The sequence below is a fragment of the Sceloporus occidentalis genome, unplaced genomic scaffold, assembly GCF_023333645.1.
Source record: "Sceloporus occidentalis isolate IW3139 unplaced genomic scaffold, rSceOcc1.0.p SCAF_140, whole genome shotgun sequence".
In the NCBI taxonomy this organism is placed as follows: Eukaryota; Metazoa; Chordata; class Lepidosauria; order Squamata; family Phrynosomatidae; genus Sceloporus; species Sceloporus occidentalis.
In genome coordinates, this window is record NW_028317120.1 from 1,258,152 (window position 1) to 1,269,485 (window position 11,334).

Here is an 11,334-nt window from a genome sequence, read left to right on the forward strand (position 1 = left end):
CAGCACTTTTTATTTTTCCTCCCCGCAGACGTTGAAGTTGTGGATGTCGCTCGCCCCGGTGACCCTTCGTCTCTAGGACTCTCCGGAGTCTTTTATTTCGTGGAGCAACCGATGTGAAGAACCCCCCTGGACCCTGCTTCCCTGGGAGGTAGGTGAGTGTTACACTCTATCAGTATACGCTCGCACAGAAGTGTAACCCGTCGGCGTAAACGGACTGAATACCCCCGGGAGGCAGGTGGGGTAAATGCAGCCATAGGCTGCCTTCAGGAAACCGGACCACCGGCGATTGCTTCCAACAGCATGCGCTACTCATTCCACCAATCCCAACGGGCGCCCCCGGCTATTTGGTAGTCTGAAGGAACATTATGAACATGTGGCCCCCCCCCCGGTGATGTCGCGGCGGCGCCCCCCCCCCGGTGATGTCGCGGCGGCGCCCCCCCCCCCCGGTGATGTCGCGGCGGCGCCCCCCCCCGGTGATGTCGCGGCGGCGGCCAATCCCCCCCCCCCCCCCCCGGTGATGTCGCGGCGGCGCCCCCCCCCCCCCCGGTGATGTTGCGTGAGTCTCGGCACAGAGTCTCCGGATAAGCTGTGTTTTGTCTCCTCGCAGGTACAGATTCCGGGAGCCATGAACGACTTCTGCGCTGAGGAGGCCCAGCAGCTGCTCCACAACAAGTTCGTGGTGGTCATGGGGGACTCCAGTAAGTGTCTCCAACTACAGCCGACCCCGCCGGCAGATCGGCCCCATCCGGCCCCTGTCTGTAACGACTCAAACCTTAATCAGTCGTTGGTCTCGTCTTCAGGAGCCGTATGTCTATCCCATGCATGTTTAATACCTTCACTGTATTACCCTCTACCGCTTATGCTGGGAGGCTGTTCCACTTATCTACTACCCTCTCAGTAAAGTAAAACGTCCTTGCATTGTAGCCTCGCACCCTGTAGTTTAAGTTTATGGCCTCTTACGGTTGAATTAGGAAGGATGGTTATTGTGTGCAGCGCTGGGATTAAGATGCTTGTTCCCTTTTCACGCCTGTTCTTCCTCCCCGGGAGTCGGGTTATTCAGGGAGTTTTTAGTACACGGCTTCAAGGTCAGGCCTGAGCCTTGAGACGGAGAACACGGAGGAGTGAGGAGGAAGCCGGCGCCAACGGGGGCTTCGTATCAGTGAGCAGGAGCGCGAGGGAGACGGCAGCAAAGAAACCTAGTATTAAAACTCCATGTCGTGTTAAAGAAACAGTCCTGACCTAGAACCCGCCGGCAGATTGGCCCCCGTCTAGTCTGTAAAGACCCTCGCTGTATTACCCTCTACCACCTCTGCTGGGAGGCTGTTCCACTTATCGACGCCTTCCTTCCATTCCATCTGAGCCTCTAGTTTGAGGTTAGGGCCTCTTGTTCTCCTGCTTTAGCTGCAGCATTTGCTAACGGGACATGGTTAGCGTGTAGCATGTAGTTTGTTCCGTGGGTTGTAAGTCGCATATGTCATGGTCTCCAGGACACGTTGCGTGGCACACGCTGCGCGTCGACTCTTCTCAATTTGTGTGCGAGTCGGTAGAAAATAAGTTTTTCTGCAGAAAATTGACTTGAAGCTGCCGCCCAGCTGAGGACTCTGCGCCCCCCCCCCCCCCCGACGGATTAATGTAGTGAGGAGTAGCTGGATACAAAGTAACAAAATGCTGCAGAATCTCGTACACAAAAGAAGCTCTCGGGAGTCTTCCCTTCGTCGGGTTAAAAGCTTTTCTGACCAGCAAAGTAAAACGCGCCGGTTGGGCCTGACGAGTAAACGCCCCGACGCCGGCATCGGCCACAACCGGCCCTTGGCTCATGGCTGCCCAAATGACTCTCGCCCCGCGGTCTCTGCGGTCTGTGAGATTCAGCGCGTTTTACTTTGCCCGTCAGGCTTTTTTTCCATTCGAGATGCTTTTTGGTTACTCTGCATCCAACGGACCGGTATTTCTATGGAATAAATCGTTACTTTAGATTACGTAGATTTTGTCTAACTTGTATTTGCCTTTTTTTTTTTTTATTATTTATTATAATTTTTTTAATGTTTCAGACGAGGGCATGCGAGGTGTCATAGAGGTCGCATGACCTTCCCCGAAACTCACAAAATGAATCCGCCCGCGATTTGAAATTGAGTAACTTTTCCGTAGGCAGCATTAAGAATATGAGGCGATGTCTTTTCTGCCCCGCCCTGGGGGGCAACGGGGCATCTGAGATTCATAACTCAATAATCGCGTTTCACCGCTTCGCCAAAATGTCTTCTATTAACTTTTTTTTTTCTCCTCTTAGTCCAGAGGTCCGTTTACAAGGACCTGGTGAAACTCCTTCAAAACGACAAATACCTGACAGAGGGGCAACTGAAACGGAAGGTGAGAAAAATGTCCGCCTCTGGAGCCTCTCCCGGTCCTCCGGCCACCGGATTATATTCCGTGTTCAAAAGGTGCAAGAAATTAAGATATGTAAAATAGAACGTAGCGTCTGGAAGAACCACAGACGGGGCCGGCCTGGTGGGACTCCGTGTGGTCCTCCTGTGACGTAGCCCAACATGTATGTATGACGCGTGTCTCGTCTGTCCGCAGGGCGAGAAGACTTTTGAAAACGACGCTCTGGTAGAAGGTGGGGTTTTGAAAGAGATGCACAACGGTGTGGATTACCGCGAAGTGCGCCAGTACCGCAGCGGCCACCACCTCGTGCGTTTCTACTTCTTAACGCGGGTCTATTCCGCCTACCTGGAGAGCGTCCTGTCGGACTTTCAGGCCGGACCTGCGCCGGACGTGCTCATCATCAACTCCTGCTTCTGGGACCTCACCAGGTGAGGATCCAAAACCCGGCTCTCTGTGGCCAAAGTAAAGTTGCTGGGGGCGGCCATCTTGGTTTCTAACGCCCCGCCTCCACATCCCAATTTTTTTTGTTCTGCTTCCTGCAGGTACAGCTTTTCGCAGATGGACGATTATCTCTCCAACCTGCAGACGCTGTTCAGCCGGCTGAATGAAGTGCTGAGCGCCGAGTGTCTGGTCCTGTGGAACATGACCATGCCGGTGGGCTACAGAGACAGCGAGTTCCCGCAGGTACGTGGACCGGAACACGAGAACCACGCTTAACCTATCCTGCTGTGCGACCGTTTAATAAATGGGGTTTGTTTGGGTCGTAGAAGCCGATTTTATATATTTTTTTTCTTTATTTTATTATTATTATTTATTTATTTTTTTTTTACCCCCAAGACAGATAACTTGTAATAATGTATCTATCAGTGGGAGATACCTTTTTTTTTTTTTTTTAGTTATTTTTGTATGATATAAGCTGTATATACCCTGTTTTTAGTCCTCCCCATTCCTGTTTGTCGCAGTATCTGAAACATAACCTGCGGTGGAACATCGTGGAGGGTAACTACTACAGCGCCACTCTGGCCGATGCGTACAAGATGGACGTGCTGGACATGCACTACCACTTCCGCCGTGACCTGCAACGCCGCTGCAGGGACGCCATCCACTGGGACCAGCTAGCCCATCGCAAGTACACCCAGATCCTGCTGGCCCACGTCGCGCAGGCGTGGGGGGTGCAGCCTCCTCAGAGGAAGAGGGCCGCGGTTAATGGTAAACCGATACTCTCACCTACGTAACCCGCATGACTGTAGCATACCCCCAACCGTCCTGGGTTTTGGGGGGCGGTTCTGAGCTTCAGCCTGCCGTGTGCTCACCTTGTGATGCTGTGAGGAGGCTCCTTAGGTGAGGTAGGCCGGTGGCCACTCACGCTCATCAGGGGGCCACTCGCATCTGGCCCTATATAGGTGGGCTATATGGACACCTGAAATGTTGGGGGTCAGCTATAGTGTATCGTATGCCATGCTCCTCACTGAGGTGTCCGCTTCTAAATGATGACCAAATAATGGCCGGGTCGCCACACGCGCCCCATGACCAAGGCGAGCAACGAGAAGTAGAAGTGAGGCCACCTCCAGTGCCCAGCATGCCCAGTCCTACAGAATACGTCTGGAGTAGATTTCAACCAACGCGTTTCACCTGCCCTCTCGTCCTAGGCTATAACGACCAGATGGTCCCGACCCGCGTGGTCAGATGGCAAGAAAACGGTGGCTGTCCTGACCTACAGCACAGATTCCAGGAGAGGGCCGTCTGGGGGCCGGATCCCAGCGGCTTCGGGCTTCCCTCGTGTGCAGCGGGTGCGTACGGCACGTTTTTTGTGGTCACAGGAGACGCGTTCCTCTTACAAACGTCTCTAACGTAAGAACACCAATGTTTGGTTGCGAAAATGTTCTCGGTCTCTCTGCAGACGAGCCGCCGCGCTTTGTGTTACCCGCCCCGGGATACACCAGCTTCGACGTGAACCACAACGCCTTCCAAGGTGAGTGGCAATTACTTGGGGCAATATCTACGATCCGGCCCAGCTGGCTGAACCGAGCCTGTTGTTAAAGACAGAGACCCCGGAGCGGTGGAATTATATGGTTTAATGCGGTTACTCGGGGGGTAATTATTTTGCGTCTTTATTGCGCAACCTCAGCCTTTTAACTTGGGGCAAATAAATGATATATTTACATATAGATTTTTTTTTTCCGTTTAGCTATCCCACCCCAGCCGGGGGTCTACTGCCAGGGGTACACGGGCTTTGAGGAAAAGCACGGAGGCAGACTTGGTGAGTAGGACCGTGGCGCACACGCATGACACACCGCACACGCATGACACACCGCATTAACACTCAAAGGCGGCACTCCAGCTCTGTTTTCGTATTAAACATATAGCCGTAGATTTCCTGCGTACTGATTGGTTCTTTTAGTGGTTGAACTTCTCTCCTACCTGTCAATATGCCTCTTACACGTGCTCAGTAGAACTCCAGTTCAAACCAATGGGAGTAGCAGCAGCAGCAGCCAATCATCTGTCTGATTGCTAATGCTATTATACCTGTGATTGGCTGCTACTTAGATGGGAGCTCTACTGAGCATGTGCAAGACTTAGTGTACTTATGAATACTTCCTGGTTTTAGTAGAGGCGGCCGAGGGAGGAGTTAATTGACCCAAAAGTTTTTTCATTTTCTAAATAGCTGCACCGATTTACATGCAGTACGGACCCCAACGTACATTACACATTTTTGGGGTCCTAGCCCGCTCCCTTTAAGTAACTGATCTCCATCTCTAGTCAGCAGCGCATGCAATGCCCCCTCCACCACTAGGGGCCGCTGATGCATGGTGGTATATAAATATGATCCAGTCCCTCTGCAGCAGCCCCCTGGAAAGATTGGGCAGAGGGGGCATTTATCGCTGTACTTATCTATGCCTAAACAGAACCATTTGCCCTCCCCACCCTCGCCCTGCATTACGAGGGGCCCCTGTTACCTGGGCTCCTGGTAGGGGGAGCGCGGTGAGGAGACTCTGTGCTTTCATTCAGTTTATTATTATTTTCTCCGTGTTTTGCTGCAGATGACTCCTTTGTTTCTGACAGTCCTCTGCTGGTAGCTGGAATCATGCCGGGCTACCTAAGCTTTGATGAAAGCCGCCCTATTAACAAAGGTTTGTGACTTCAGACCAGAACACGTTCTGCCATCCGCACGTAGCTCTATATGTTAGCGTGTTAGCATGTGCGTGAGTGTTAGTATGTGCGCGTGTGTTAGGATGTGTGTGTGTGCACGTGTTAGTATGTACGTGTGGGTTAGTATGTGTGCCCGTGTTGGTATGTACGTGTGGGTTGGTATGTGTGCCCGTGTTGGTATGTATGTGTGCCCGTGTTAGTATGTGTGCCCGTGTTAGTATGTACGTGTGGGTTAGTATGTGTGCCCGTGTTGGTATGTACGTGTGGGTTAATATGTGTGCCCGTGTTAGTATGTATGTGTGCACGTGTTGGTATGTACGTGTGGGTTAGTATGTGTGCCCGTGTTAGTATGTACGTGTGGGTTAGTATGTGTGCCCGTATTAGTATGTGTGCCCGTGTTAGTATGTACGTGTGGGTTAATATGTGTGCGCGTGTTAGTATGTACGTGTGGGTTAGTATGTGTGCGCGTGTTAGTATGTATGTGTGCCCATGTTAGTATGTGTGCGCATGTTAGTATGTATGTGTGTAGGTTAGTATGTGTGTGCGTGTTAGTATGTACGTGTGGGTTAGTATGTGTGACCGTGTTAGTATGTGTGTGTGCGCGTGTTATTTTTTGTGCCCATGTTAGTATGTACGTGTGGTTTGGTATGTGTGCGCGTGTTGGTATGTGTGCGTGTGTTAGTATGTATGTGTGCCTGTGTTAGTATGTATGTCTGCCTGGGTTAGTATGTGTGCACGTGTTAGTATGTACGTGTGGGTTAGTATGTGTGCACGTGTTGGTATGTATGTGTGCCCGTGTTGGTATGTGTGCGCATGTAGTATGTACACGTGGGTTAGTATGTATACGTGTGGGTTAGTATGTACGTGTGGGTTAGTATGTACGTGTGGGTTAGTATGTGTGCGCCCGTGTTAGTATGTACGTGTGTGTTTTATTAACAAGGGGTCTCTGAAGAAACACTGCACCCAGGTCTCGCCCCTGGTGAAGGTAGATGAGGAAGGGTGAGGGTGAGCGAGTCAGGGGAGGGCAAAAGATGGGATGAAAGGGGAAGGAGAGCGCAGGTTATTTCTACAGACAAATGAGAGGAGGGAGAGGGAGAAAAACAGGAGGAGAGAGGGAGAGAGAAGCTATTTGGCCACGCCTTTCAGTGATAGGTTCTTGATGTTGGTTCCGGCAGCCAATTAGAAATATATTTAAAAATAGTGAAACTTAAAAACCGTAACTCAGAATTTCTGCGCTAGAATTGGTGTTGAAGGAACTTCTAGTACTTTCACGGAGTTATCAGACGGCTCCCATTGGCTGGCACGAGAGCCCTACTGAGCATGTGCAGGAAGTGTACCAAGGAATGCTGCTTGTTTACTGCAGAGGCAGCAGGGGGCGGATCCTAGCAAAGTATCCGTGCACCTGTTTGCATGCAGGAAAATCCCTGGGAACTGGACTCGGGCTGGGGATGTCCTTTTTAATTTCATTTGTGGAACGGCACCTTTTTAAGTGGAGGTCATGCGTGACGCGGACTCAAAGGGCATCGTATAAAGTTACACAAAGGGTAGTAGAGACGGTAATGGGTTGTACTCTGCAGGAAGTTGCTGGAAGATAAGTTATGACATCATCCATTTCATATAACTCCTCCTTTTGTGTCTCAAACAGCTCGTCACGGGGGCAGCCACCCTTTCAGCGCCATGAACATGGCCATGAATGTCGTTCCCAACCCCAACTTCCAAAACACGAGCTTCGGCAGCTTCCCCCCCCACCTGCCGCACGCGCCGCTCGGCTTCAGACCCCACCGGTTCACCATGAAGCGCCAAGTCAGGCCAGACAGCGGCTGGTTCAATCCCTATCACCGGCCTCCCCTCCCCCCAGCGTGGATATACTGAAGACCCCCTGGGAGTGCTGCACTCGGCCGGACCACCAGCCCTCCCCCCGGGACGTCTCGTTAAGTTGTTTCTCCAAGTTCTACCTCGACCCCCCCCCCCCCCCCCACCAGCCATTGGGGTTTCCGGCACCTTCCAAGCACTGATCGCGACTCCCCTGCAATGTGATGTTTAGTGAGATCCCGGTAACCGTAACCGGGCTTGTTTTACGCCTGAAGATGGTTGCTAGGCAACTGCTTGTTCGTTGTTTTTCTCCGAGGCACTTTTTGATTGGTCGCTTCTGTTTGAGTGACACTTTTCCCCACCAATAAGAAGTATTAAGACAAAGTATTCGCTGCTCAGCACTGGGCGGCCGCTTCTGACGTAAAAAAGTTTTTTTTGTATGTTTTTGTTAAAATTTCAGTGGTTTTTGTGAATAATATATTAATGTCTCCGCCACCTCGCGCCGCTCTATAATTGGCCGCCTCTGGGGGGCTTCTTCTGCAGGACAGGCTGGGCCCCCGGTATAGTTTGGGGACATTTTCTGATGTTGCTGATTCAACTATACATGATACAGGGCCCTGTAAGCCCTTGTCATAGAGGCTGGCCCTGCATAGAGCGTGCGTGAGGGAGTAGAACCTTCTTCAGTCGGTTATCCCTCCCACCTAATTTGGGGGTTCAGCTTCCGCCCCCACTTCGTTTCTGTAGCGAGGATGGGATTGTTGAGGCCTCCGCTGAGCCAGAAAACACTTTCACTCCGTTGTTTTTTTTTTCACGTTCGGCCCGTCGTGGCGACAGACCTGATCTTACCACTTTCAGAAAATGTTAAAAAAAATAATAATAATTATATATATATATATTTGTATTTTCTAAACGAATGTGAATGTTTTTTTTGTAAAAATCTTTCTTTGTCATTTTATATATACATTTTTCATCGTTTTTCACTAATATGGAGACGTTTTGTTATGAAGGACGTTTATTTTTGTGTTTAAATAAAAGTTTTTGGAGGAAATAATTTTGTGAAATCTGAAACTCTAAGCAGTCCCTCCCTTCCGTTTAATGGCTGCGGCTCTCCCGTATATATCGTGCATTTTTATCTACATAATATATATTTATCTCTCTGAAGTATGCAAAAAACCGAATCTTGTAATACCTTTTTTATTGGACTAACAGTATTTAAAATAATAGACGAGCTTTCGGGAGTCCTCCCTTTATCGATTCAAAAGCATTTCTGACCAAGCAAGCGAAAAACACAGTTTAAAGCTGACCAGTACATGTTCTGATACAGGGTTAAAACAACAAGGTAGAGAATTTGCAGACAAAAAACTAAGAGGGTCGTAAATAGTAAATAGTGGCATATACTGCACAGATAAGGCTAGGGGGGGGGCAGGGGTAAGCGTGTAGGAGAGAGAAGAAGAGAAAAAAGGCACAGGTTGTACAAAATAGGTATAGATCAAATAAACACGTAAAACAGTGCTTGCATGTATAGATCAACTGAATAAGACATACAAACCTACATAACTACATACATAAATAATGTATGGAAACATTGCATAGCCGAGCTAGATCAACACATTAACACACAAACCCAGCTTTGCCTGTATAGATCAATTAAAAGTCACATGTGAACTCAGAACTGAAGGTATAGATCAAATAAACAGAATCAGACATACAAATCCTGTATTTGCAGGTATACAATAATAATGTATGGAAACAGAGCATTGCAGGTATAGATCAACAGAACACACAAGCCCAGCATTGCAGGTATAGATCAACTGGAAATCACATGTAAACTCAGCACTGAGGGTATAGATCACATAAACTCACGGAAACAGCACTACAGAACTCAGCATTAAAGATATAGATAAACCCCCCTAAAATACAGGCATAGATCACAAGTTGTACACCACGAAGCCAGCCCTGGCGTCCACACTCCCCACATAGAACCTGATCAGCACCCAGATAACACACATAGGACTTGCCATCTTTGTCCCCAAACCGGTGGCGACTCTAGAAACAATATATAGGGGGGGCACACAAAATACCACAGTCAAACTGGGGGGGGCATTAATAATTTCCACCATTAAATCATACCACTGAAAAAACACCCACACATATATATATATATATATATTGCCAAAAGTAATGTGCTATGGAATGATACTTTTGTTATTGGACAATACAATACTTGATCATTCAACATGGGAAGCCTGAAGCCACAATTTAGTACGACTAATCCTTGAAATCCTTTAAACAACACAATACCTTAACTTTTCCACTAAATGATTTCAGGGCCTAATATTAGTCCCTGCTGCCTATATATATATATAAATATATATAAATATTAGACCCTGCTGCCGATAGCAAGTATAGATCAACACATTAACACACAAACCCAGCTTTGCATGTATAGATCAATTGAAAGTCACTTGTCATCTCAGCACTGAAGGTATATATCAAATAAACAGAATCAGACATACAAACCCTGTATTTGCAGGTATACAATAATAATATATGAAACGTAGCATTGCAGGTATAGATCAAATAAATACATGGAAACAGCATTGCAGGTATTAATCAACTGAGCAAGACATATAAACCCTGTATTTGCAGGTATACATAAATAATGTATGGAAACATAGCATACCAGATATGGATCTACAGAAGAACACACAAACCAAGCTTTGCAGGTACAGATCAATTGGAATTCACATAAAAACACGGCATTAAAGGTATATTTAAAACCCCTAAATTACAGGCATAGATCACAGGTTGCATGCCCCAACCACGCTGCCCACATAGAACCTGGCCAGCACCCAGATAACACACATAAGATTTGCCATCTTTGTCCCATATACACCCTGCCTGCGCCATCCTGTTCCCCAAGGCTCAAACATCCTGCTAGTGCCATCTTTGCACTTCCACAATTATACATCTATGATACACACAAACACATTAACTCATGCACTCCCTCATTCAGACAAATCATCCACATATTAACTCATGCTCTCCCTCATTCAGACAACTCATCCACATATTAACTCATGCTCTCCCTCATTCAGACAACTCATCCACACATTAACTCATGCGCTCCCTCATTCAGACAACTCATCCACATATTAACTCATGCTCTCCCTCATTCAGACAAATCATCCACTCATTAACTCATGCTCTCCCTCATTCAGACAATTCATCCATGTTAAGAAACTACACCCCTTGGAGCTTCAAATGAGGGGCTACATGTATTTCTAGGACAAAAGCTGAGTGCACAAATAATGATGGAATATGTCGCTTTGGCTAGAAAATATGTTTTTTCTAACTATAGCGACATGTTCGTTTGTGTCTTGCGCACTCCAGGTTTGTACTCGAAACACATGCAGCCCTCATTTGATGCGCCAAGGGGTGTAGTTCTTGCAAATGTGTACTTTTTGTGCCATAATTTAACTTCCTACGTGAGCAGTAATTCCACGTCAAGGCTTCAACCCTAATTACTGACCATTCACACGCCTTTCATATCTCCATTCTGTCAGATATTTTATCATAGAAAACATGTATTCCACATATTCTGTACTTTACATGAACACAAAAAATGGAGTCAGAGCCATTTTATTTTATTTAATCATATAGTGATTATTTCTTTTTGTCTTTGTTCCCTCTATAATAGAGAACAAAGAAGTATTCATGTATATAGGTGTTTCAGTATGTATGATACAATTAATGTTATCTTCCATGAGAAAGTTAAGGAGTAGACGCTGCATATCTTTAGAAATGTAACTTGGAATGGGGGATACGTCGTAAGACCACCAAGACCTGAGTTACTATCTAGGAGGTAACACCTGGCGATTAGGGTGACCAAGGATAAATTCCAAACACATATGTAATGGTTTTAAATTAATTCTTAGACCAGAGCGTCTCTCACAGGTAAATTAAGAAATTACAACGGTGTAAATATGAGTA

General features: G+C 47.5%; 1 protein-coding gene across 1 annotated transcript; it reads left to right on the top strand.

The window, feature by feature from the left end:
- The first annotated feature begins 625 nt into the window (after window positions 1-625).
- LOC149281012 (PC-esterase domain-containing protein 1A-like) lies at window positions 626-7,401 on the top strand. The gene is made up of 9 exons (XM_089499825.1): window positions 626-698; window positions 2,285-2,364; window positions 2,575-2,807; window positions 2,922-3,063; window positions 3,342-3,588; window positions 4,029-4,169; window positions 4,280-4,351; window positions 4,568-4,639; window positions 7,175-7,401. Exons 1-9 carry the CDS (start codon window positions 626-628, stop codon window positions 7,399-7,401), a joined length of 1,287 nt encoding a protein of 428 aa, XP_089355951.1.
- The last annotated feature ends 3,933 nt before the right edge of the window (window positions 7,402-11,334 follow it).